The following is a 26,257-nucleotide window of genomic DNA, read 5'->3' as shown; positions in this document are numbered from 1 at the left end:
TTGGCGGTGATACGAGGAGCTGTGCGGCTGCGCGAGCAGGCGGGAGGCGGAGCCGATCAAGTCCCTGGTCGGAGGTGGTCGTAGTGGAGGTGGTGGGTCGCGTTCCACGGTGCCCGAGGCGGCGGCAGCGCCAGTCCCGAGGCCCGTGACGGGCGGCGGCTGTGTGTGGGTGAGCGTTTGGGGGTCTGTGGGCCCGGGATGGAATCTGCGGCCTGCACTCGGAGCTAGCTATTCTCGGGTGGGGGAGGGGCGGCGCAGCCCCCCGCGTACGGACTGGCAGCTTCCCCGGCCAATAAGAGGCGGCGCTGCATCTCCGCAGCTCGTCATTGATCCGCACCCGCTGCACATAGCCAATGAGCGCCATGGGGCCGTGCCCAGGCTTCTTCCTGCTGCTGTTGCTTCTGCTGCGGCTGCAGCGGCAGCTTCGGGTCGACCCTTCGGCGGCCGCGGGATCGGGGTGGGCTCTTAACCTCTACCAGTTGGCGGCCCGGGTCTCCGAGGCCCCGCTGCCTCCAAGCCTGGCCGCCGCAGCCTGGGGACGGTGCACCTGGCGGCACGCCCGGCCCCCGGGCCCTCCTATAACTACTGAGCACTTTTCATCCCGTCCATAGCTGTTTGTCATTTGTCTCCTCCGCCAGGCTGTGAGTTTCCACCAGGGCAGAGACTACCTTTTGCTTTTCTGTGTACCCTTTCCCCCCTCCACCCATAGCACCGGGCCGCATTTTTAAACTATCTGAGTGCACCTGGGCCATTGAGGGCTCCTCAGTGTATATACTGACTGAATCTACCCGATGGCCCTGTCCTGGGGAACCAGATTCTTAGAGTAAGTGTACACTGATGAGGCACCTGTAGTGTGCCAAAGACCAAAAATGGTCAGGCTCTAGAGCTCAGTCTGATGGTGGAGACAGCATGCAAATGAAGCAAGTCCAGCCAACCAACATTTACCTAGCATGTGCTCTGTGCCAAGCCCTGGGATACAAGGAAAAACAAAGCCTTTATGTCCTTAGTCCATTGGGGAGACCAAGAGAACTCAGCTTTTTTTCCTTTTTCCAGATTCCTTGAATTAGTAGAACTCAGAAGAGAGGGCAACATGGCCTCGGAGTCAGAGAGTTTGAACCCCAGCGCCCGCATCATGACCTTCTATCCCACCATGGAAGAATTCCGCACCTTCAGCCGCTATATTGCTTACATTGAATCCCAGGGAGCCCATCGAGCTGGGCTGGCCAAGGTCAATAAGCTGGGGCCCCTCCCTCCCCAAGCTGTGTGTCATTATGCTGGGGAACTCCCCCCTCCCCAACCCAGAGCAGGCCCCTAAGCCTGGCAGCTCTCTGTAGTTGACATGGTCCTAGAGTTGAAGAAAATCCAGGCCACATTCTTGTGAGATCTCAAGAAAGAGTAGCATTCAGTACTGAGAGACTTTCTTAGGGAAAGGATGGTTAGCCCCTCAGAGGAGTTGGCTTCCTAATCTCTTAATAATAATAGCAGCATTTATGTAGCACCTGCTGTGTGCTAGGTACTGTGCTAAGTGAGGTACAACTATGATCTCATTTGTTCCTGACAAAATCCTGGGAGGTAGGTACTATGATTATTCTCATTTTACAGGTGAGGAAATTGGGATGGACAGAGGTTAAGTAACTTGCCCACATTCACATAGCTAGTAAGTGTGTGAGGTAGGATTTGAACTGAGGTCTTTTTTTTCCCCCTTAAACCCTTATTTGGTGTCTTCAAAATCTATACTAAATGTTGCTACCCAGGCAGAAGGGCAGTAAGGACTAGGCAATGGGGGTTAAGTGACTTGTCTAGTGTCACACAGGTAGGAAGTATCTGAGACCAGATTTGAAAACTGAAGTTTTCTTCATTCCAGGCCCAGTGTTCTAGCCATTGTACCACAAAGCTGAGGAAACAGTCATGGGACTCTCCTGGGCTTTGTTACCAAGTCTTTGTCTCATCCTAGGTGGTGCCCAGGGACCCTTTACAAAAGCAGTCAGCTTTCTTGATCTGAGGTGGGGCAGGGTGCCCCTGTATTGATGGGTATAACTGATTAGGTGAGGCAGCAGCCTCAAAGTCTGAGTACTTATTCTTGGATCTGCCCTTGCAGGTGGTTCCTCCCAAGGAATGGAAGCCCCGATCCAGCTATGATGACATTGATGACCTGGTCATTCCAGCCCCCATCCAGCAGGTGGTGACTGGGCAGTCTGGCCTCTTTACCCAGTACAACATCCAGAAGAAGGCCATGACTGTGCGGGAGTTTCGAAGGATAGCAAATAGTGACAAGTGAGTAAGGAGCACATGGAGTGTTCCCATAGTCCTCCAGCGCCATCTATTACTCTCCTTTATTTTTCTTGCTGCCCTATAGGGCATGGCCTCCTGTTCTGGTGCCCCAACAGTCTCTTTGGTCTTCCTCTTTCTCTCCTGCTTCATCCCCAGACAGAGGTGCTCCCAAAAAGTAGTTAGTTTCTGCAGCCTGGGTGACCAAACCGGGTCCAGGGGGGGGATGGGGATGGAGGTTGGGGGGGGCAGGGTACTATCTCATCTAAGCTCATCTGAACAACCTCATCCTCTTAGTCTCAGCCCAGAGGGCTGAGATCAAAGGGAGCCCTATCGGTTCTCTGGTGTGCATGCCCACTGTTCTGTTGCCTCCTGCCTGGCTCTGCTGCTGGTACCTTTCATTCCCTTCTCTCCTGTGGTTGATATATGTTTTCTTTTTCTGGGCTCCAAGGACTGAGGCTTTGGAGATTCCCATTCAAGATCCTAATTTCAGATGAAGAACCAGGACCAGTTCATCCAGTCCAGCCTCTTCATCTTTGTAGATAGGAAACTGAGGCCCAAAGAAGTCAGGTGACTGACCTAGGCTAACACAAATAAGAAGTGGCAAAGCCAGGGTTTGAACTCAGGACCTTGGCTCCCAATTTCGAGGCTCTCTGTCTCTTCTTTGGTGATGTGTGGAAGATCACACTATTGCCAGGTAGTGTGGTGTCAGGTGTTAGCCAGGTGTCAGGAGCAACCACTTAAATTGGAGGCCTCTAATGCCAAACCTTTTTCTTCTGCCCTCCTCACCCCACGGGTGACTTTTGGTTATTCCCATGCCTGTTCCTTTTTAAAATACTTTGTTCCTTAAGAATTAATTTACTGTAGAACTCATCTGGCATGGGCTTGAAATTCTCTTTGTCCTCTGCTCAGTCCTTACTTTTCTTGTTTCTCTATAAGGAAACTTATGCTGCCATTTAGATAGATGAGTCTACTTCAGCTTCTTTGGCTTCACCTGGGCCCCAGCCTTCATGTTTTGAACTTTGGATCAGGATAGTCAAGGTTCTGGTGTCATCACCTTCTCCAGGCCAGAACCTTGGTGTAGTTCCCTGGAAGGGCTGCTGTTGCAGGCTGCACTGTGACAATGGCTCAGCCTTGGACTCCCCTGCCTCACTCCTCCTTGCCTTTGCTCTCAGGGGCAAAGGGGCTCTTCTTCCCATTTGGGAGGAGGCTGCTACCAGGTATGGGGATGGCCTGGTCCATGGATGGATGGATGCCGTCACTCCCCATTTTCAGCTAGGCCTCCCTCCTGCCTTTCTCCTCCCAGGACTTGACCTCACCGACCTAACCTGATCTCTTTTGAGTCTCTTCTTGTCTTCAGTGTAAGCATTGGCCCAAGCTTCCTACACTGTTCATGCCTTGGCCTTCAGAGTTCATCAAGCAGTACCTCTTTTCTTGTGGAGCATCTAGTTCCTACTTGGTCCCCTCCTTCCACTTCCAGTTTTCCCCTACCATATGTCCAGGATCAAGCTGCCCCTCGTGAAACAGGCAGATCACCATCCTTCTGGGTTGGGAACTTATTGTTACTGCCAGACCAGCCTGGGCATAAGCTTGGAGCTTAGCTGTAGAGGACCAAGCTGCTTACGTTCTTTGTGCTCAGATTGCTATAGCCTTGGAGGTCCCAGGTCTCTGACCCTCTTGCCCTTGGCCATTCCCTTGGTGCCATGCTGTCTGTTTCTTCTGGTGGCTGTCAAGAGTTCTTGGAAAGACGCTGTATTTGGTCAAGTCCTAGGTGCTCACTCCTCAAGGCTCTGCCTCTTTTGCTGCACTCAGGCAACTCTTTCCTGTCTGACCTCATCCTCATTTCACCATCTGATGCCCCAATGCCTCTGTGCTATCATCGTTCCCTTGCCTTTTGAACAAAGGTTCCGTTGGGCTTTTCTGATGGCTTTTCATCAGCTAACATTCATTGGTCCCCTGGGGTCCTGCTTTGGACCTTCCCTTCCTTTTCAGCATTTGCTTAGTGGTCTCATTCCCTCTCATGTCTTCAGTAATGATCTTTCTCTACCTGCCTGATGGACAGCTCAGCCATTATGGCTCTGGGACCTCCAGTCCACCTATCCTTTCTCCCATCTTGGATGTTTACCAAGTATAGACCTCCCAGGGGGCAAAAGCTGTCATCCCATGAGCTGAATCCTTGGAGTCATCATCACCTGCCTACCCTTCCTTGCCTCACCTTCAGGTTCCCTTTGTGGGATCTCCTTCAGTCCTGTAACATTGTCAGGGTGAAGGCCTCGTCTCTCTTTGTTTTTAACCCTTTCTTTCTATCTTAGAGTCAATACTGTGTATTGATTTCCAAGGAAAAGAAGAGGGATAAGGGCTAGGCAGCGGGGGTTAAGTGACTTGCCTAGGGTCACACAGCTGGGAAGTGTCTGCGGGCAGATTTGAACCCAGAACCTCCTGTCTTTTGGCCTGGCTCTTACTCCACTATCTGCCCCTGAAACCTCTTTTCTTACTCTTGGAATAGCCTTTGAATTAACGTGTCCTACTGCCCTCCATTGTTTCTTCTTTAGTTTATCCTCTGCCCTGCCTGCCTTTTTTACTATCTCTTAAGTAATATATTCTAGAATTGTGCTCAGTGGCCAGCTCCCAAGGAACTGGTCTGATCTGGGGCTTTCCAAGCAGCTTCTTTGAGGACTCTCTTTGTGATTTGGACACTGCATCTCCAGGTTCTTCTGCAGGATGTCCTTGCCCTGTGGCTTCTCCCAGCAGAGGCAGCTGCTGGGCCTTGGGTTAGAGGCAAAATTGAAGGCAAGAAGCATGTTTTCCTCTGCTGCCACTTTTCTGACTCCTTGAACCCAGTACAGGAGATTCTCCTGATACTATGTTGTCCTTTTGAGATGGAGTGATTATTTTGCATCCTCATTTGTATCCATTTGTTCTTTTGAAGATACTGTACCCCACGATATAATGCCTTTGAAGAACTTGAGCGAAAATACTGGAAGAATCTAACATTCAACCCCCCTATTTATGGTGCTGATGTGAATGGAACACTATATGAAAAGGTAAGGAGGGCTGCTGGACAGGCAGGGTAGTCTTAGGGATAGAGGATCACTCTTGTAGGTGATAAGACCTAGTTTTGGATCCTACCCTATAGAGAATTTAGAAACTCTCCTCTTTGGGTTATGAGGGCCAATGAGAGAATGGATGGGAATGGTTTATAAGGGGCAGGTATAAGCATGATGACTCTTGGTGTTCCCTCCTGCAGAGATGTGTTGTGCCTAACCCTTGGGAAGACTTTTTTTGTCCTTGGAGATATAGTTCTTGTCTTGAATATTGTTGCCCTTTATATTCCCCACTGTTGGTTGTGGAGCATGGCCCATAGTACAGAGCTCTTCCCCTAGGCTTGTGGTTCTCCTGTTCTATCATGGCTCAGTGAGACCCATTTGTGTTTTAGCTCCCTGCTTTTAGGGTAGAATAGCCTTTGGGTTTTTTCTGGTGAGGCTGATCAAGAGAGTTCTACTGGGACATTGGTCCTGTCTTTTTTTTTTTTAACTCTTACCTTTTGTCTATTATGTGTTGGTTCTAAGTAGAGGACTGGTAAGGACCAGGCAATGGGGATTAAATAACTTGCCCAAAGTCACACAGCTTGGAAGTATCGTGAGACTAGATTTGAATCCAGGACTGCCTTTCTCCAGGCTTAGCTCACTATCTACTCAACCATCTAGCTGCCCCATTGGTTCTGTCATCTTGCAGTAGTGCTCAGAAGCATGAGCAAAAATAAAGCTGATGGAATACATTTTTCCTTGCTCTACCAGGCTGATAGCCCTGTCACTAGCCCTGTACAGATCTGGTAAGATCTGTTTCTGGCACAGGTGGACTGCCTGGAATCACTGCTTCCTTTTCTAGGTGCTCATGGACTATCCTTTTAATAAAATAGTCTTTAAATTCTGCCAATAAGTGAAGTTGGTCTCACCAGCCAACTGTTGGTGGACTCCACTTTTGAGAATGGAACCATTGACTCTTTTCCAAAGCTTCTGTCTCCTCCCACTTCATCAGTTTTTCAGGACCTCATGGCAGTACTTTCCTTCTCAGTCATATGTGCTAGCTCTTTGAGTACTTTGTCCATTCCCCAGAGCCTGTGAGTTGGGTTTAGCAAGAACTTGAAGTTGAGCTCTTATTTCCTTCCTTAAGACAAACAGATGAGGAAGAGGAACTTGGGAAGAGTAGCTGAATCGGACCCAATGTTCACTGTGGGACTTTGTGCCATAGACAAATGGTGGATAGTTTCCCTCAGGAAAGGAAAAGTCAGCAGCCATCAATTAAGTACCTACTGTGTGCTCCAGGTCTTGCACTAAGAATTAGGAATACCAAAAAAGACAAGTCTGTCTTCATGGAATTCAAAACTGAACAGGGGAGAGACATCATGCAAACAAACATGTATAAACAAGCTATAGATAGGATCAATAACTACCAGGGGGAAGGCAATGGAATTAAGAGGTATTGGGGAAGGCTTCCTGGGAAAAATGGAATTTTAGTTGGAACTTGAAAAAAAGCCCTCAAAATCCAGAGTCCAAGAAGGGTGAGCATCCTAGGCATGGAAGATGGCCAGGAAAAGTGCCTAGAGCCAAGAGATGGAGGGTCTTGTTCATGTTCACTGGATGGAGGTAGGGAAGAGATTGCTTGGCAGCAGTGAGGGCCCAGATGATGTACATATGATGGTGGGGACTGTAAAGATAATTTTAGGGTTGTGACTTAAAATCTAGAGTTAATTGGTTGCCAGGGAAAATCCCAAATAAAATACCCAAGTCAGTCTGGAAATTTATGGTAATTTAATTAATATAGAGGGAGGGAATTTAAGGAGGAGGGAAAAGGATATAGTATTCTCCTGCCTGGCCTGTGCAAGGGGGAGTTTTAAAATCCCAGCCTCTAGGTCTCTGAAGATTAGAGGCTTCTAAGGGGATAAAGTTGGAAAAGTAAAGGAGGGAAACTCAGCCAGAAACTCACCACCGAACCAGACAATAGCTTGTAGCCAAGCTAAGATGCTGAAAGGCCAGCACCCTGCTATCAGCCAATTCTCCACCACAAAGGGTACCAGAGAGAGGAAATTAACTAGTATATAGATCTTTCACCCTTATGTCTCCTCCTCTAAATGCCCATTCTTTTAGAGTTCTCATCTTCTTTGATTAGATTATATCTTTAGAGTTACTTAACACTTCTATTAAGTTCACCTTTTGTGAGTTACTTAACCTTTTTGTGATTAATTTAACCTTTATGGTTACTTAACACCTTTTTGTATTAAGATCTTAAAATAGACTTAAAGTTTTAGCTTCACTATAAGGTAAGAGTTAAGTACCTTCATTGTTCAATCAGGAGATTACAAATTTATCTTCCCCTAAAGTACAGTCTAAGTAGGGTGGAGTAATTTAAGAGTTCCCAAAACATTCCTGATTTTGTTAAACTAAGTATCTTCTTTGTTACAATCAGGAAATAGCTAAATCCAATCTTCACAGGACCCAGTCAGTGGGTTTGGTTTTCTCCACCCAGGTTTAGCAGCACATGTTCAGGGCAAAGGTAGTAGACAGTGGGACAATTGTAGGCTGAGATTTGGCCAGGTATCATCAGTGACATATAGGTGTGCCAGGGACTCCGGAGAAGAGGACAATATCAAGTTGGAGTTATTCGAGAGTGGGTTAAGATAAGGAGAAGAGAAGAGATGAACCAGGAGAGAACTGAGGGGTTGGGATGAGAGATCAAAGTGTGGAATGGGAGAAATGATCTGAATGGCAGCAATAGCCAGCATGTGTGTCATGTGTAATGTCAGGGCCACTGCCAAAGCTCTGAGCTCATTCCCAGAGGCAAGTTCAGAATGAGAGAATCAGAGCTTCTTAGATCAATGCTCTGTGACTAAGGCAGAATGAAAAAGAAAAGGCTCTCCACTTGCACACAAGCTCTCCAGTCTGGAATCAGAAATCCAGCCTCAGACACTTACTAGCTTAGCTGTGTGATCCTGAGCAAGTCCCTTCAACAACTTGTCCCTCAGTTTCTTCATCTGTAAAATGGTGGTGATAATACCATCCAACTACTAAGGTTGTTGGCGAGGATTAAATGAAATAATACTTGAAATAGGTTTAATACACATAGGCACTAAATAAATGCTTTTTCCCTTCCCTTCCCCTTAAGAAGATACCCTTTCTAGTTTAGGCTTTATTTAATCTCATTCTAAACTCTAGGGCCCAAGGCCTGTGCTCCAAAACACCATACCTTCTCTTTATGGTAGTCTCTTATTTAGCTCCAAAGTTGAGATGGTCAATCCAACCTTTTAGAACTCTCCTGGGAGGTCTGCTTGCAAAGGGAAAACTCCAACTTGCTAGAGTCATTCTTCCCCCTCCCCCACTCCCATGTAGGCTCCCTGTCACTCTAGACAGATAGCCCTTGCATGTAGGCACTCCCAGCATGGAAAGAACAAGAAAGGGAAAGGCCTCTCTCCTTTGCATGTGTGTAGGCAGCAGCATAGCTCCAAAATTGTCAAGGCCTAGGCTTATTCTTCCTCTTCATGGCAATGAAGGGTCCAGGAGCTCTGCCAGTCTAGGAGTGCCCTATAGAGGCAATGCCTGACTCTCCTAGGCCATTTAAAAGGGGGGGGAGGGGTGCAGGGTGGTCTCCTGACCCACTTTAAACCAGAAGCCTTTCCTCTCCCAAGTGTACCACTGCCATCACTCATGATGAACCAAGATCCTATGCTGTCTTCTCTGGCAAAGTGCCCCTTCCATCATCCTTGGCTTCCCTACTGTCCATAAATGGTCCCCTGTACCCCTCATCTTTTTTGATTGTTCACTTGAGCCAACCTTTCCTGACAGCTGTTATCTATTGCTTCTCTTTCTCTTATTCATGTTCCTTGGAAAAGCCATTTATAGGGGTAGCTAGGCGGTTCAGTGGATATAGAACCAGGCTCAGAGTTAGGAGGACCTGTGTTCAAATGTGGCCTCAGACACTTCCTAGCTGTGTGACCCTGGGCAAATCACTCAACCTCAACTGCCTAGCCCTTTGAGCTCCTCTGTCTTGGACTCAATACTTGGTATGAATTCTAAAGCAGAAGACATGGGTTTAAAAAAAAAGAAAGTTAGGAGAGGGGTGGGGATGGTTTCAGCAGAAAGAAAACAAACCCTGTTTTAGATATGTCTGAAATGCCTCAGGGACACCTGGGATTGGATCTCAGGAGAGAGATCATGGTTATGTATGAGAGATTTGGAAATCAGATGAGTAGAAATGATCATCCTATCCATCTCCACACTCCCTTCCCCCAACACCCACAAGAGAAATGCTTGAGATTACCAAGAGAGAGATGGCACAAAGAAAAGAGAAGAGGGTCCAGGACAGAACCCCCAGGGGCATGACATGGATAAAGGACATTGAAGAGATAGGAGGAGCGTCAAGAACAATGTCAGGAAAATCTAGAAGAGATAGTGACCAATCAGCCAATGTACTTGTAAGTGCCTTCTATGTGCCAGGAAACTTGGGGAATCAATAATGAAGCAGACCTTTAGATTTGGCAATAGAGAGATGATTGGTACTTTGAGAGCCAGATTGCAATGAATTTTGAGAGAGGAGAGAAATTTTGAGTATAAATGGCTTTTTCTTTAAAAAAATTTTTTTTTTTACCTTCAGCTTTCATATCAATTCCAACATAAAAGATAAAATTCTAGATAGAAAAGCACTATTCACTGGGCCAACTAACTACCCCTTCTTCCTGACATTCTATTACTGCTCTAGGGTACCTTCTCTCAGTCTCATCACTTCCTGTTCATTATTGTCCTTTCTAAGTCCCCATTAATCTGTGAGTCCCCATTGTTTGATCCTGGGCACAGTGCTCCCCTCACAGCAGGTACTTTCTCTTTTGTTGATGACTGGTCTGTTAGATTCTGGGGGGGGACAGCTTTATAGGATGGGTCATAGGCAGGAATTCACCTTCTACTTCCCTTTTACTTGGGTGGGTTGGTTAAGGGTGGGGTGGCCTGAGGCCAGACCTCTTTGCAGTTTGCCTACTCTGTATCTCAACTCCCCTGGCTTCATCCAGCCTGACCTAGAGACTTGGTGGTCTGCCCTGTGCCCTCTCTTCCCTCAGAGAGCAGTATTTCTTCCCTAAACAGTCCTGCTGCCACTCACAACCTGGCAACTCACAACAATGGCAATCCCATTCCTAGAGCCCATGGGGTGGGGAGAAGGGGCCCTAGCTGGGCCTTCTCCCCTTTCCAATCTCTGGCTTTTGGCGTGCAGCATGTAGACGAATGGAACATTGGACGCTTAAATACCATCCTGGATGTTGTGGAGAATGAGAGCGGCATCACCATTGAGGGCGTTAACACTCCCTACCTCTACTTCGGCATGTGGAAGACCTCTTTCGCCTGGCACACAGAGGACATGGACTTGTATAGCATCAACTACCTGCACTTTGGTGAGCCCAAGTCCTGGTGAGTCCAGCTGGCCAGCCTGCCTGATGGCAGGGCTCTTGGGTGCCAAGGGGAATACAGGAGAATGAACATCGATGGAAGTCATTCCAGGCTGGGGAGGGTGGGTCCTGAGAGCTCTGCTCCCAAGTTAGCTTCTTTGGAACTGAAGACAGCTGAGGGGTGTGGGATAGGAAGAAGGACTGAGAGAGAGGGCAGCCTGCCAGGGGAGGCCTTTCAGGAACAACTGCTTCAGCTCAGCACCATTGGTGTTTGTACTTGACTCTCTGGGCCCACGGGAGCCACCAAAGGTCCTGGATTATTCGAGTGACATACTTAAACATAAACTTGAATAAAGTGGTTTTGGCAGCTGTATGGAGGGTGGGTTGGCAAGGGAAGAGTGAGAGACTGAAGACATGAGACCTGCCCCAGGATGGCAGCAGTGAGAGTAGAGAAGAGAGTGGAGTGTGTGGGAGATATGAGAGAGCTAAATATGAAAGAGATATGGAAACAAAGACTTGGCATGGTTGTCATGGTCCAGGTTGCCAGGAGCAAGTGACTATTAAGCCAAGAACAGGAGAAGGCAGGCTCCAGAAAGCTGAGGGGGTACAGCCTTGGGTCCAGGGAAGGGGCTGGGGTGTGAAGTATGCCCAGAGCTGGCCGAATGGGTGGCTAGGGGTGATTGCCTTGGATCTTCTTGAGGTTGAGAATATATAATGGGCATCAAGCCCCATGTAAACTTCCAAGTGCTTGATATGATTATAGTTGAAGGTTGCCATAGCAGCTGCCCCAAAAGCAGCCTTGGGTTTCTTGGAGATGAGGTTAGAAAAGTCAAATGTGTCCCTCTCCCTGCCCCATCTTTAATACTCCTGTGTGCTTGTAGGTACTCCATTCCCCCAGAGCATGGTAAACGTCTGGAACGGCTGGCCAAAGGTAACGAATGCTTCTCTGTCTTGGCTTTTTTGTCGGCTGTTACTCTGTGGGTCGCCCAACCCCTCACCTTCTCTGAGGGCATTTCCCTTTCACTGCCAACTCCCATTCCCTTCTGGAGGAATCGGGCTGTCCTGACACCTGATGGCCACGAAGCCATTACTTTGTTTTGGAGGTGTTTGGTTCTTGGTTTTCTTTGGTTCGTTTTGCCAAGATAGCAAGCAGGAGCTTTCACATGTACTGTAAGGTATGTGCTAATTAATACCAGTGGTGGGGATGGGGGCGGGGGTGGAGTATGAGCCTGTAGCTCATGCTAATGGGTCTTAGTGTGGCTTCTTTAGGCAGGTGGCAGAGGCTAGAACCTTTGGGAAGAGTTGTTGGGAAGAGTCCACTGGCAGTGTAGGGGGCCGAGCCTGCTCAGGTCTCCTGCTCTTCTGGTTGTAACCTCTCTTCCTCTCCTACACAGGTTTCTTCCCAGGAAGTGCCCAAAGCTGTGAGGCTTTTCTCCGCCATAAAATGACTTTGATTTCCCCTTCAATCCTGAAGAAGTATGGCATTCCCTTCGATAAGGTGGGTCCCTATTTCCTGGCTTAGCTTTGACTTGAGGCCTTCTGGGCAGATGATGGGTCCCTTTCTAAGCCCTGGATTTGGTCCTGGCAGAGTATCAGCTACAGGTGGTTAGTGGCTCTTGTTTGATTTTTAATCTTTTGTGTTTTGTTCAGTATTTCCAAATTACATGTAAGAAGTATTCATTATTTTAAAATTTTTTGCATTCCAAATTCTCTCCCTCCTTACTGTTATTCCCCCCCCCCCCCCCCCCCCCCCGCCTTGAAGAGGTAACTTTATATTGATTAGACGTGTGAGGTCGTGCAGACCTTATTTCTGTATTAGTCATGTTTCAAAAGAAAACAACCCCACAAAAAGAGAATTTTCAAAAGTCTGCTTCAGTCTGCATTCAGTGTTCATTGGTTCTCTCTCTGGAGGTAAATGGCATTTTTCATTGTGGGCTCTTACCTTTAGTTGTTGCATTGTGCAGAATAGCTCAGGCATTCATGATCTATCATTGTATATTATTGCTGTTACTAAGTATGGTTCTACTCATTTCCCCCTGCATCAGTTCACATAAGACTTCATGGTTTTGTTTTTTTTTCAATGTCCCCTTGTCATTTCTTATTGCCCAATAGTATTTTGTCAGAATCATATCCCATAACTTGTTTATCCATTCCCTCAATTGATGGACATCCGCCTAACATCCAGTTCTTTGGAGTGTGGCTGTTTTTGCTCTCTTCTTTCCAGATTTGGGGCCCCTGGGAGGGAAGGACTCCAGGTGTCTGGGACAAAAGAGAGCACGGTTGGGGTCAGGAGAGCCTCAAGAGGTCCCCCATGGCTGAATAAGCATTTCCCACCTTGATCTGGTGATAGAAATGGGGGATGGGGAAGAGTTACCTTGGCAGGTACTTGTGTGAGCTGGGAAACCTGGAAAGGGGCTCCCTGGACTGTCATTCCCTCAATGCACAGATGATGGCTCAAGGCTGCCCAGCCAGCAAACCTCTCTGAGCTGGGTCTCTCTCCCTCTTGGCTTCAGGTGACTCAGGAGGCTGGACAGTTCATGATCACCTTTCCCTATGGCTACCATGCTGGCTTCAACCATGGGTTCAACTGTGCTGAATCTACCAACTTTGCCACCCTCCGTTGGATCGAGTATGGCAAGCAGTCTGTTCTGGTGCGGATAGAACCTAGAGGGCAGCCCAGAGGAGCTGCACCTGTGGGCAGGGCAAGGGGTGGAGGCCACCTTTAGTCTAGGGAATGAAAGGCTTAGGGAATATCCTGGGAAGGTAAAGGACTGTCTTGGGGAAGGGGATTTGCTCAGGTTTGCTCCTCTGATCCCTGAGGGGAGATTTCTGAGGAGGCTGGAGGGGAAGCTTAGCTCACTGGGTATGCCAGGGAGTTCTTGAGTGGCTTAGGGGAACTCTGGGGAAGAGCCAAAGAGGCACTTCTGGGCAGATGCATCATAGTATATAATACAGAGCCATATTTGAGTGAGAGTTGGGGTAAGAACCCATAGAATTTCTGTAGGCCTTCTGGGCAGTGGCAAGTTTAGGGCCAGCTGTGGGGCCTTGGTAGCAGCTTTGTTTCTTGTGATACAGTGCTCTTGCCGGAAGGATATGGTGAAGATATCCATGGATGTGTTTGTACGGAAGTTCCAACCTGAGAGGTACAAACTCTGGAAGGCGGGCAAAGATGCCCCTGTCATTGACCACACTCTGCCCACTCCTGAGGCAGCTGAGTTCCACAAGGAGGAGCAACAAGAGTGCCCAGAGGAAGCTCTGGATAGCAATGGGGGCCCAGCTGGTGAGGAAGCCAAGAAAAGGTAAGTGAGACCTGCCTCTGACAGTCACAGAGCTTGTTTGCCAAGGACATGGGCAATGTTAGGCTTCTCTTCCTTGTGAGCACTCAGAACAGACTCATGGTCCTTTGGGCCCCAGAGAATACCCCTGAGAGCAGAAGAAGGGGCCCTTGAGTCAACATGTCTTCTTGCTATGGACACAGATCCCTGCCAGGGTCACTGTCTCACTCTAGGGGCACTGGCAGAGGGTAAAAACAGATTCTCTAAGAGTGAGGCCATCCCAGTAGTGGGTGAAGCTTGACTGGAGGAGGTGGAGGTTAGAGTAGGAGTGGCTCCTGGGAATGAGCAGTTCAGGGACGGGTGTCATGGGAGATCTTTGATCCAGAGCTAGAAAAAGGATTCTAGGTGCTTAGTCTGATCCCTTTGTTTTATAGAAGGGGAAGATACACGAGAGACTTGGTGTTAACTTGACCTAAAGAAGAGCTAGGACAGGGAGTGTAACTTCCTCCCATCCTACCATTACATGAGAGTAGGAGCCCCCTGAGGGCAAGGCTTGGGCCTTTGTATTATCAGTGTGCTCTGCTTGTCATAGTGCTTGGAAGCTTGGACCCTGCAGAAAGTCAAGCTTTCCAACTAAGAAGGTTTATGTTTCTCTCACAGCCTCACCAAGCATCGGATTGGAGCCAAGAGGCACCGAGTGTGTCTGGAGGTGCCTCAGGAGGTGAGCCAGAGCGAGGCTTTTGCTCAGAGAGAACCTTATGAGATGGATGGGGCCTTTGCTCCTGGGAAGCCCTGCCCAGACTTGGTATCACCTCTGCGAGCTGAGAATGGTGCCCTTTCTTCCCCAGGTTAGTCTCTTCTTTGCCCTCCAAGCCAGGCTTGACTCAGGACTACAGGCTTAGCCAGCCTTTGTACCCCCTCAGGCTTGGTTACTCAGTTGCTTTCCATAGCTCAGAGTCCTCCCTCTGAGATGGGAAGGAAAGAGAGAAACTGCTTGGATGAGGATAGTGAGGGAGGGGGCACTGGAAAGGGCCGGGGTGTGTTTGAGCCCTCTGACTTGGAGGATCCCTTCTGCAGGGCATAGCCACTAACTAGCTGTTAGCTTGGTGGTAATTACTGCCCTCCAGCCTCACCAAGAATGGCCCACTGGCCCTCACTCTCCTTCCATGCCTCACTGGGCTTTTGTTTTCAGATTATCCAGACTCCACTGAAGTCAAATTTGAAGAACTCAAGAATGTTAAATTGGAAGATGAAGATGAGGAGGAAGCAGCAGCCTTGGACCTCTCTCTGTCTGGCACTGCAAACCAGGCCTCCAAAAAGAGCCGAACTCGTTCAGAGACTCGGTCTCATCGAGCTCGCCGGGCCCTGGCTGCCCATAGTTGTGCCCAGGACGATGATTCGGAACAAGAACTCTCTGAGGTGCTGACTGTGGAGGGGTGGGATAGGGAAATCAGGCCTGAGCTCAGATGTACTTCTTTAGACCTGGGGGCTTCAGGAGGTCCTGCTCTGAGTCAGAAGCCTTTGGTTCTGGCCCTTCCAAGGCCTGTTCATTCAGTGGATAGACTAAAGTTTTTTTTTTAACCTTTCTGTCTTAGAATCAATCCTATGTATTGGTTCCAGGGCAGAATAGCAGTAAGGGTTAGACAATTGGGGTTAAGTGACTTTCCCAGGACCCCAAAGCGAGTTTTTAAGGGCACTGCCCACTCTTAGATTCTTGTGCTAAACTAGAGTTTTAAAGGTCAGTCAGAAGGAAAGATAGAGCTTTGCAAACATTGCCTAGGTGTCTACTCTGATCACTGTGTATGGCATGTACATAGAGGGCCAAGGGCCTGGGTCCTGCCCCCAAGGAACCCACCTGTGTGTGGAGTTCTCCTTGCCTGCCTTGGGTCTGGCTTAGCTCAAGGCCTCTAGTTCCAAGGCATGCTGGGGGCACTCAGGTTTCTGCCACTGGCAGGCTGATCTTTTGTGGGTGAACTGTGTGCTTGAACTGGCAGCAGCCTCATGTCTTTGTGAAGTACCCCAGGCCTAGGCAGACTTTCTCCTTAATACTTGGAGATTGCCCAGCCAGCCATCTCTGCCCAAGGGTGAGGTGACAAAGGGGCCATCGATGGAAAGCTCAGGGTCACTGTCAAAAATCTCAGACGCTAATGAGTCAGTCAGGAAGCATTGACTGTGTTCCTTTGTGTGTCTGGCACTGTGCCCTGTGGGCCCTGGGCATCCTGTCTGATGCAAAACTGAGAGCATCCATCTTGGTTTGTGGGGTGGGAGGTCCAGGATACTAGAAACTAGAGTGTCAAGAACGACTTGTAGGAGCTGAACCTTCAAGGGACCGAAGGGATAGAGAAAGGCTAACTTGGAGATGATCACCTGGGAGAAGGCGTGAGCATATCAGGGGAGATTGGAAAAAGTTCCTTGTGGAAGGTGGGATTTGAGCTGGACTCAGAAGGAAGCCAGGAGGTAGACATGAGGAGGAAGGCCAGTCCAGCAGGAGTACAGCCAGTGACAATGCCTGGAGTCTGGAGTTTCTTATTTGAGAAACAATTAGACCTGTGTCACTGGATCACTGAGAACATGGAGGGCTAGGAGGAGGGAGAATAAACTGGAAAGGTAGGAGAAGCCAGGTTACAAAGGCTTCGAATGCCAAGCAGGGGAATTTGTATTTGACCTTAGAGCCACCAGAGTTTGTTGAGGAGGAGGAGGGTGACATGATCAGATTTGTGCTTTAGGAAGATGAGCTAGAAGGCTGAGTGCAGGATGGCCTGGAGGAGAGGAGGTGGGGATGGCAGCTGGCAAGCTATTGAGAGCCTGTAGCACGGGGGTGGTAGTGTTGGAAGAGAGGCCAGATGTATTCAAGAGATGCAGCGAAGATAAATTTGACAGGCCTCAGTGACAGACTGGATTCAGGTGATGAGAGAGGGGAGTGGAGGCTGACCTCTAGGTGCAAGCCTGGGTTACTGGAAGGAATATGGAAGTTGGGAGGGAGGGGTTTTGGGGTATATTGCATGGAGGGCTACAAGGTGGTTCAGAGAGGCAGGCTTGAAACAGGAGGTCCTGGGTTTGAGTCTAACCTCAGACACTTCTTTCTTTCATGACCCTAGACTGATCACTTACCCCTCATTGCCTTGCCTTTACTACTCTTCTTCCTTGGAACTAATACTTAATATTGATTCTACTACAGAAAGTAAAGGTTCACAAAATAGAAAAAAAGTTATGTGTGGGACATGTCCAGGTGGATATGTCAAAGGTAGGGCTGGATAGGTAGGTCTGAGAACTGTCAGAATGGAGTCACAACAGCATCTATGGGAGGAAGGCAGGGATTATAGAGATTCCAGAGAGGAATATGAGACAAGGATTTAGGATGGACCCAGCAGGAGAGGCTGAATGGAGCAGTGGGACAGGCAAGAGGAGAGCCAGGAAAGAGCTTCCAGAAGAGAGTGGGCTAAGTGTCAGAGGTCCAGTGAAGTCAAGGCGAGGCTGAGGAAAGTCCAGTAGGTTTGGTGATTAAGGAGATCCTTGGGGACGGTGTATACAATGGTGTTGAGGATGAGGGAGATGGGCTTGTTGGGAAGCAGGAGGGAAGTAGCCAGTAGACTGGGAGAGATTGAAGGGAAGAGGATGGCAGTGATAGAGGGGTCAGTCTGTTGGAAGAGATAGTAGAGAAGCAGATCATTTTTGCAGGTAGAGGGGTTTACTTTGTCATGGAGACAGGGCTCACTTCTTCATTACAGACTGGGGGGGGGGAAGGGGTGACAGTCAAGGTTTTTGGGTGCATTAGCCTTTGTTGGGTTAGGGATGGAGAATGCCCCAATTTGGATTGATTTCTTTGGCTTCACATTTCTGCCTCCGGTCTCTAGTGGGCAGAGTATTGTTGAGTGCCCGTGGCCTCAGGGGCCTTTTAGGAGAAATGATGTGCTCTGTGTACAGACTCTGGAGATTGTGAGTACATCTTTCCAGCTGGGGTTGGAAGCAACCATCTTTCCTGAGAACTTGCCTTTAAAAAGCTGAGCCTTTGGAGCAGCTAGGTGGTTCAGTGGGTAGAGAGCCAGGCCTCGAGGTGGGAGTTCCTGGGTTCAAATTTGATGAAATTGCTACCTTAGACTTCTTAGCTGAGTGATCCTGGACAAGTCACTTAACCTCAGTTGCCTAGCCCTTACCACTCTTCTGCCTTGAAGCCAATACTTAGTATCAATTCTAGCAAACTGACACTGAGCAGCAAACATTCCACCCAATGGGACCAACATCCCTATGGACAGGATGGCAGAACAGCTTGGAAGGGATGGAGACCTTTTTTGGTTGGGTAGAGTAGTTTCTTCTGGGGTCTTCTCATGCTGGCCTTGTTTGCATCTCTGCACTGACCACCTTAAGTGACTGCTGTCATTGATCTAGGCTGCAGAAGAGGAGAATCAGAAGGCCAAGGGTCGCCGGCAGCCCTTGAGCAAACTTCCGAGGCATCACCCACTTGTGGCCCAAGAGTGTGGCAGTGACGATGGTGAGTACTACAAGAAGGGGCAAGCAGGCTCGTGCTCTGTGCCTGGAGCCCAGCTTGAGGGTCCTGTGGGTGAGGAATCCAGATCATTGAATCTTGGAGCATCGTGACAGAGGAGCCTCCTGGGCCTGCAGAGCCTTCCCTTGGCCCTTTGGGCTCCAGATTGGCCATACTTCCCTGCTGCTTAAGCCTCTCCAGATGAGCTCATTGCAGACATTTTCTAGGCTTCTCCTTGGTTGGGGGCTTGGGCCTGATTCCCTTCACCGTTCCTTGTGACCAGTAGAGTTGGTTATAATTTGGATGGGGAGTGAAACTTCTGAAGCATTGGGGGGTGGGGCAGGGAACACAAGCAAGGGACCTCAGGTTTCTTCCAGTGAAACCATTGATTTAGCCCTTGTCCGCCCCTGCACAAACATTCTGGAAGAGTGCCCGGATAGCTTGCTCCAAGTGCAGCTGGGGCTTGGGTGGGCTGAGGCCTTCTTCTCTGCTTATGTTCATCATCCGGGTGAGTTTGGTTTTTCTGTTTCTGCTGACTTCACTGTGCAGCAAGCAGTTCATGTAATTCCTTCCAAGCTTCTCTGTAGTCATCGTTTGCCATTTCTTGGTGCATGTTCATGGACCCCAGCTTGATCATTAGCCAAGCCTTAATTTGTGGGCGCCTCATTGATTCCCAGCTCTTGCTAGGCTGAAATTGCTGCCATGATGTTTTTGTCAGTCAAGCGTGATCATCAGTAAACGTTAAGGAAGTGTCTGCCATGTGCAGGTACTGTGCTAAGTGCCAGGTTTACAGAGAGAGGCAAAAGCAAGTCCTTGCCCTCAGGGAACTTCAAGTCTAAGGGAGATAACTTCCAAACAATCAGCATACTAGATAAACTGGAAAGGATCAATAGGAGGCCCTGGCATTAAGCGGGGTGGGGAAGGGCTCCTAGTAAGAGGCAGCCAGGAAATCCAGGAAGGGGGAAGTATTTAGGCCATGGGGCCCAGCCAGAGAAAAGGCCTGGAGATTGAAGTCTTGTTTGGAATATTTGAGAAAGAGCCGTATAGTATAGAGCTGGACAAAGAGACCAAACTATATCTGTTTGCAGGAAACACAATGTAGGGAGGGAAGTCTCACTCAGACTACCAAATTCATAAAACCCCTGGCAGGGTCCCATTCTTGACAAGCACACTCAGTACCTATGTGGATACACTTAGAAAATGTCTTCTGCTTCTTGTTTTCTCTTCTGGCAACATCTCCATGAGTAGCCCACTCTGGGTACCAGTCCATCCCCAAAGGGTGAAACAGCTTGGTGTGCCTTGCAGGGCATCACTTTGGGGCTACATGTGAGTAGTGAGGATACCATGGCCCTGTCCATTTGTTTAGGGCTTTGGGCTGTCTAGCAGGCCTGAGCTCCCTCACTTGGAACCTAATGTTGGTTGCAGAGACTGTTGAATCACTGACCCCAGAGGAAGAGGCTGAAGAGACAGAAGCATGGGCCAAACCCCTGAGTCAGCTCTGGCAGAATCGACCCCCGAACTTCGAGGCAGAAAGGGCATATAATGAGAGCATGGCTCTGCAGCCCCCACACTGTGCGGTCTGTTTGATTTTCCAAACCTACCATCAGGTGAGACCTGAGACAGACAGTTGCCCCTCAGAGACCAGGCACCTGCCCTGTCCAAAGACTTGCTGGGGAAGAATTAGAATAAGTGAAGCTCCATTTGAGCCCTGCCTTCATGGCTCTCAGTTTTTTGGGTGGGAGGTGAGGATGATGAAAGACTCCATGATATCCTCTCCTGCTGAAGGTCCTTAGAATGAGGTAGAGTGTCGCTGGCTAGCAGCTCAAGGCATGGGATGAAGGCTTTGGTTAAGAATGGACTGAATCCTGGAGCCACCATAGCTGTCTTAGCTGTACCACATCTGCGACCATCTTCAGATTCGTGAGCTGCTGTTGAGGGGGCCTCTGGAGGTCATCTAGCTGAGCCCCTGAATTCCTCCCCACTCCACGTGTGTTTGGAAGTGCGCTGTGGGCAGTGAGCTCAGGGTGGAGAGGACCAGGATCCCCGTTTCTTGTACTGATATTTCTGCCAGGAGCATTACTGTCTGCTATGCAGTGTGCAGCTGCATGTAGAGATGTTTTCTCATGCCCACTGGGGCCGACTGCCTGTCTCTTAGGCTGAGGGAGGAGGCCACAACCAGAGTTGGACAAGTGAATCTGACGCAGAGCCAGGGAGACGCAGAACCAAGCCTCTGATTCCTGAGATGTGCTTCACTGCAACGGGTTGTAGCACTGACCTCAGCCTTTCTACCCCCTACCTGGAGGAAGATGGCACCAGCATCCTGATCACCTGCAGGAAATGCAGTGTCTGTGTCCACGCTAGTGAGTGTTAGAAGCCTGCATGTTGGGGAGGGGCTGTTCAGGAGTCCCATCTGCCAAGCATAGATGGAGTACCTGCTGTGTGTCACTGGGGTCCCTGAGACACAATGCCAGGGCACCAGCTGCCAGTGTTGTCTGGGCTCGGGCAATGTCCTGTTCCTTTGGGGCATAGCAAGACCCTATTGATAGAGAGAAGACAGGCAAGACTGATGGTGAAAGGGCCTGAGGACTCTGAAGGCCAATAGTCTGGGGGATGACCAGGGTAGGGACAAGCAGAGAGGATTGGACTGAGTGTCATGTCCACCATGAGCCTCCAGCTAGTGGGGCTTTGGTCAAGGAAGGGCCTTGGAACTCAGCCTCAATTTCTTCATGTATCATTTAGGACTATATTTCTACCTCTCAGAAAGGTTGTTCAGATACCAACAGTAAGCACTCCCTGTATGTAGGAATAACAGGACAGCTGGAAGGGTGGGGGGGGGGCAGGCATTCAGACCTGCACCCACAGGCCCTCTTTCCCCCTGCACCCCCCCCCCCCCCAGGTCCAAGGGAGTACGGGGCTCTCCCTAAGGGACCCTGCTTTGTCTTGGTTAGGTTGTTACGGAGTTTCCCCTGAGCAGGCCTCAGATGACTGGATGTGCTCTCGGTGTGCAGCCAATGCTTTAGAGGAGGTGAGGAGTTGGTTGGGTGAGGACAGAAACAGTGAGGCCCAGAGCCCCTGCCCTGGCATGAATGGGGCAGTGTCTCTGATCGGGGGTTGGGGGGTGGGGAGCTATGTTGCCTATGGGGAGCCTCCTCCAGGCAGCCAGTGATGCCCCAATGCCCCTGCTCCCTCCCAGGGTTGCTGTCTGTGCTCATTGCGGGGAGGAGCCCTTCAAAGAGCCAACGACGATAGGTGAGTATCATGGAAGGCTGCCACTACTTCTGACATGGCGAGTGGGGCAGAGGGTGGGAGATGGATAAATGGTCATCACTGGAGCTCTGAGGGGTGGGGAGGCAGGGGAATGAAGCATGAAGTGGGGGGGGGGGGCACACCAAGGAGGAGGAGAGCACTTTGGAAATTGGGTGACTGAAACCCTTATTTGGAGGGGCTGCTTTGGGGAGAGCAGAGCATGGCAGATTAGGCCACTGGTTAGCTTTTGGTACTGCTTAAGCTGTGGGCATGTGGGTCAGCCTTTGATGGAGTGGGTAAAGATGTTCAGGAGCTGCCACCCACAGGCCTCTGTGCTAGAGTGGCTGCCCAGCCCCATGGGAGGGCCCAGGAGAGTACAGCCCCATTGGACTCGTAGCAGTGGGCAATGTCTCAGAAGGGATTCTGGCTAGCTCTCCTCTAGCCACCTACGGCAAGCCCACTTCTGCCCTGGATCATGCCTGTGATTGGGGGTGTCCACTGCTTAGCCACAGCAGGCTTCGTCTGAGTGGGGCCAGTGACGTTTGGCAGGCAGTCTGTGGGTTAGGGCCGGCATGACGAGCCCCCTCTGCTCATTGTCCTGGTGGTAGGTGGGTCCACGTGATGTGCGCCATTGCAGTCCTGGAAGCCAAGTTTGTCAACATTGCTGAGCGCAGCCCAGTAGACCTGAGCAAAATCCCTCTTCTCCGCTTCAGGCTGGTAAGGGAGAGGGGACTCACCCTGGTGGGCAGCTGGGTCTGACTTGTCTGCAGGCCTCAGGTTGGAGCCGGGGGGGCATGTGTGCCTGGGCCCGCTGCTCCTGTAATGGGGCCATCTTCTGTCTGCTGCAGAAATGCATCTTTTGTAAGAAGCGGAGGAAGAGGGTGGCTGGCTGCTGTGTCCAGTGCTCCCATGGCCGCTGCCCAACCTCTTTCCATGTGAGCTGTGCCCAGGCCGCGGGGGTGATGATGCAGCCGGATGACTGGCCCTTTGTGGTCTTCATCACCTGCTTTCGACACAAGGTTCCTTCTCAGGCAGAGGTGAGGGAGGGAGGGAGGTGGCCATTCGGAAGAGGCAGGCAAGACTGGGAATGGCCAGCAGTCCCCGGGCATGGGCGCTCATTCTCTCCAGAGGCTGTCTCAGAGCAAGAAGGCTGCTGGAAGCCCAGCATCTCAGCTGGAAAGGCCACAGTTTATATCTGGGCTACTTGTTCCAGTCTTAGCTGGCCTGGACTGGTTGGTAGTTGGTTTTTGACTTGTGAAAGATCTTGTCCTCAGAGCCGTGAGGAAGACAGCTTAGCCTTCTCTCTTCCAGATCCTTGCTGGTGTGCACTGGCCCAGGGGCCAGGCTCCTTCCCGGCTTGGACACTGACCCGTGGAAATGCGTGTTGAGGCTCAGATGGTCTAGGACTTGGTGCCATTTACTGGGCCAACTTAGTCCTTCTGGGCAGCAGCCGCTCTTTGGCCACCATTGGGGTTTGAGGATGAGTACGGAGGGAGGTGGCCAGAGGCATTCCTAAGGGGGAGCAAGCCAGAGCAGGCAGGCAGCAGCAGGACTCTGCAGCACCCTGCCTGGTGTGGCCTGACCGGGGCTCCCGGTTTCCTCTCAGCGTGCCAAGGGTGCTCTCCAGGACCTTTCTGCAGGCCAGACAGTCATTAGTAAGCACAAGAATGGCCGCTTTTACCAGTGTGAGGTGATCCAGCTCACCACTGAGACCTTCTACGAAGTCAACTTCGATGATGGCTCCTTCAGTGACAATCTCTATCCCGAGGACATTGTGGTAACTCATGCCTCCCACAGCAGCTGTAGCTGCTGGTGGGGTAGGGTGGTGAGGAGGGTCTTCCTCTTCCTCTTGGGGCTGCCCTCTTCAGCATGGCTGTCTCTTCTTACAAGAGGCTTGGAGTGGGTTGGCCTTAGGCCTTGAGCCTTCAGGGGGAGCCTCAGTGCATGATGCTGAGGAAGATGCTCTGGGCCTTGTACCCTGGGTTCTCCCGGGCTCCCAGGGTCTCTGCCTAGTGGAAAGGGCTCTTTTGGTCGCTTCCTGGTTAGCCTTGGTTTGGGCCTGGGTTCAGAGGCAGTATGGGGCCTCCCTTCTTTGGATCTCCTGAGTATGAGTATGAGGAAGAGGAATGATAGTGACCCTTCTCCCTAGCTCCCTTCTCTCTTTGGGACCCTTGGCCAGCCTCCCCCAGCTCTGTTTCTTTGGACCACCCTCGTTCTTCTCTTCCTTTGCACCTTTAGAGTCGTGACTGTCTGCAGTTGGGTCCTCCTGCTGGAGGGGAAGTGGTCCAAGTGCGATGGACGGATGGACAAGTCTATGGAGCCACATTCGTAGCTTCCCATCCCATCCAGATGTACCAGGTACTGGGCAGCCCTTGCGGGAGGTCTCTTCCCTTTCTCTCAGCTGGCTTGGAGATGGGCTTGGGGAGGAGGACTTGTTCCAGAGGGTTAGGTGGGTCCTGAACAGGTGGGCAGTGAGGGAGGAGGACCCAGGGCTCAACAGCCAGGGCCCCCCTCCCCCCACAGGTAGAGTTTGAAGATGGCTCCCAGCTCATGGTGAAGAGGGATGACGTTTACACGCTGGATGAGGAGCTCCCCAAGAGAGTCAAGTCCCGGCTGGTGAGTGACTTGGAAGCCGGGGGGTTGGGGGGACCCAGACTAGTCCTGAGTTGGGTCATGACTGACGGTACCTCTCCTTGCAGTCGGTGGCATCAGACATGCGCTTCACAGAAATCTTCACAGAGAAGGACGTCGGGCAGGAAAAGAAACGGCAACGAGTGATCAACTCCCGATACCGAGAAGACTATATTGAGCCCTCGCTGTACCGGGCCATCATGGAGTAAGGGAGCAGGAGCCACACGGACCCAGCCTGGGACGCGGGAGCACTCCAGGGCCCTGAGCCCCAGACACCCGTGGAACTCGGAGTAGTACTTGGAGAACTGAAATTGTCAAACCCAAACGAACGAGCTCTGCCTCCTCGGACCCATTCCCTTCCCTGGTCCTCCCGCCGTACGTGGCCGTGGAGAAAGGAGGCTGAGCCCTGAGCCGGGCCCTGCGGCTAGCAGGAGCCTCCCCTGGAAGAGGCCGGGCCCTGCTGCTGGGGACTGGGAACTGGTGCTGTCCGCGCCCCCTGCACCCGCGGGCGAGCGCAGTAGCCTGCCGGCCCTTGGCCAGGTGGATGGACAGATGGACGGAGCGAGGAACCGGCAGTATTACTGGTGCTTGCCCCCTCCCTCCTTTTTATATTTATACATGTGTATGTGTGGTCTCCACCAGCTTCTGTTGGCTTCTGGCTGCAGCCCCCTGTGTTGGGGGAGGCCAGAAGGATTTACCTGAAGAAACTAAATGTGAAGAGCCAACCCGGAGCTGAGCTGGGCACTGGGAGCTCCTCCTCTCCCCCGGGGTGGGCTCAGGCTCTGGAAGCCCCAAGCTGGTGGGATGGGGGCGAGTCCCCGAGGAGCTCCCTTACTCACCTCTGGGTGGTGGAGTCTCCAGATCCCCCTTCCTGGACCTGCCCCAAGGCAGGCTGGGGGCTTCTTGTACCCTGGATGGCACAGTGAGGTGGCTGGTGGGGGGTGGGGAGCTGGGGTGGGGGGAGGGGCATTTTAATGACGATCGGTCAGGACCACCTGCAGCAGGGGGAGAGGGAGGCTGCTGCTGCTGGAGGATGCCTGGCAAGCATTAATTGGTGAAGCTGTCAATCATGCAGGGGCTTGGGGAGGGCCAGGCAGCTTGGGATGCCATGAATTTGCTGGGCAGGCTTGGGCTTCTGCCAGCCCCGTTCCCTGTGTGCAGGAGAACCAGGGATTTGATCTTTTGCCTTTTTGTTACACTCAAACGCTATAAAACCAAATTATTTTGAAAACTGCGTATGGTGTGGTTGGGAATAGTGGCCGGTTGGGAAGCTCGGGTCTCCCTCAGAACATCCAGCCTGGCTTGCAGCAAGCAGCTTTGGGAGAAGCTCCTCATTCTAGGGATGGAATTGGGCTGGGGGGCCCTGGGGGAAGGGCGAATGTCCCTGCTGCCCTCACGTAGGGGGCCCGCACCCCACAGACTGGTGGAGCCTTGGACCGGGCCGTCTGAGCCACCAGGGAATGGGGAAAAGGCTGTTGTTTGTCCTGGCACCGAAGGGAAGACGGGTGGGGCCTTGGAGGAAGGAAGGCCTTGGAGGCCGCCCTGGGCCGCTGGACAGGTGGGTCTGCTGAGCTCGCTTGCCCAGGGAGGCCCTATGAGTCCCCCTCAGCACACCTGACCTCCCTCTGGGGCGAAGGTGAGCAATCACAGAAGCACCGATAAGGAAAGCATCTCCAAGCCAAAAGAAATGGGTTTATTGTGAGAGCCGAGCCTTAGGAGACGGCCTTTCTTTGCGCACAGAAATCCGACGGTCCCGTGTCAGAGCGACACTAGTGTGGGATCCAGCCAGAATCAGAAGGAGAGGAACACGCAGGAGCGCGGCACCCCCCTGTGAGTGCCCAGCCGGACTCCACACCCCCTTCCCCCCAGCTGTATTCTTAGCCCGGAACTATGCACTCAAAGCGAATGGTGGGATTATCAAAACAG

The 26,257-nt window shown here is 50.9% G+C and overlaps 1 protein-coding gene across 2 annotated transcripts; it reads left to right on the top strand.

Annotated features, from left to right (window-relative positions):
* KDM4A (lysine demethylase 4A) lies at window positions 1–25,562 on the top strand. 2 transcript variants are annotated; one of them, XM_056815271.1, is made up of 22 exons: window positions 1–169; window positions 1,054–1,228; window positions 2,099–2,274; window positions 5,198–5,312; window positions 10,525–10,718; window positions 11,578–11,627; window positions 12,091–12,194; window positions 13,210–13,347; window positions 13,772–13,995; window positions 14,632–14,819; window positions 15,164–15,390; window positions 18,358–18,460; window positions 19,880–20,061; window positions 20,610–20,814; window positions 21,403–21,479; window positions 21,648–21,703; window positions 22,309–22,417; window positions 22,549–22,719; window positions 23,307–23,477; window positions 23,939–24,058; window positions 24,224–24,316; window positions 24,400–25,562. In XM_056815271.1, exons 2-22 carry the CDS (start codon window positions 1,091–1,093, stop codon window positions 24,538–24,540), a joined length of 2,982 nt encoding a protein of 993 aa, XP_056671249.1. In that variant the 5' UTR covers window positions 1–169; window positions 1,054–1,090; the 3' UTR covers window positions 24,541–25,562. The 2 variants fall into 2 exon arrangements, with proteins under 2 accessions (XP_056671249.1, XP_056671248.1); XM_056815270.1 differs by having other exon boundaries at window positions 4–169; window positions 22,549–22,737.
* The last annotated feature ends 695 nt before the right edge of the window (window positions 25,563–26,257 follow it).

Source organism: Monodelphis domestica, chromosome 2 (genome assembly GCF_027887165.1).
Source record: "Monodelphis domestica isolate mMonDom1 chromosome 2, mMonDom1.pri, whole genome shotgun sequence".
NCBI lineage: Eukaryota > Metazoa > Chordata > Mammalia > Didelphimorphia > Didelphidae > Monodelphis > Monodelphis domestica.
Note: the sequence above shows the minus strand (reverse complement) of the source record. Positions and strands in the feature narration are given on the sequence as shown.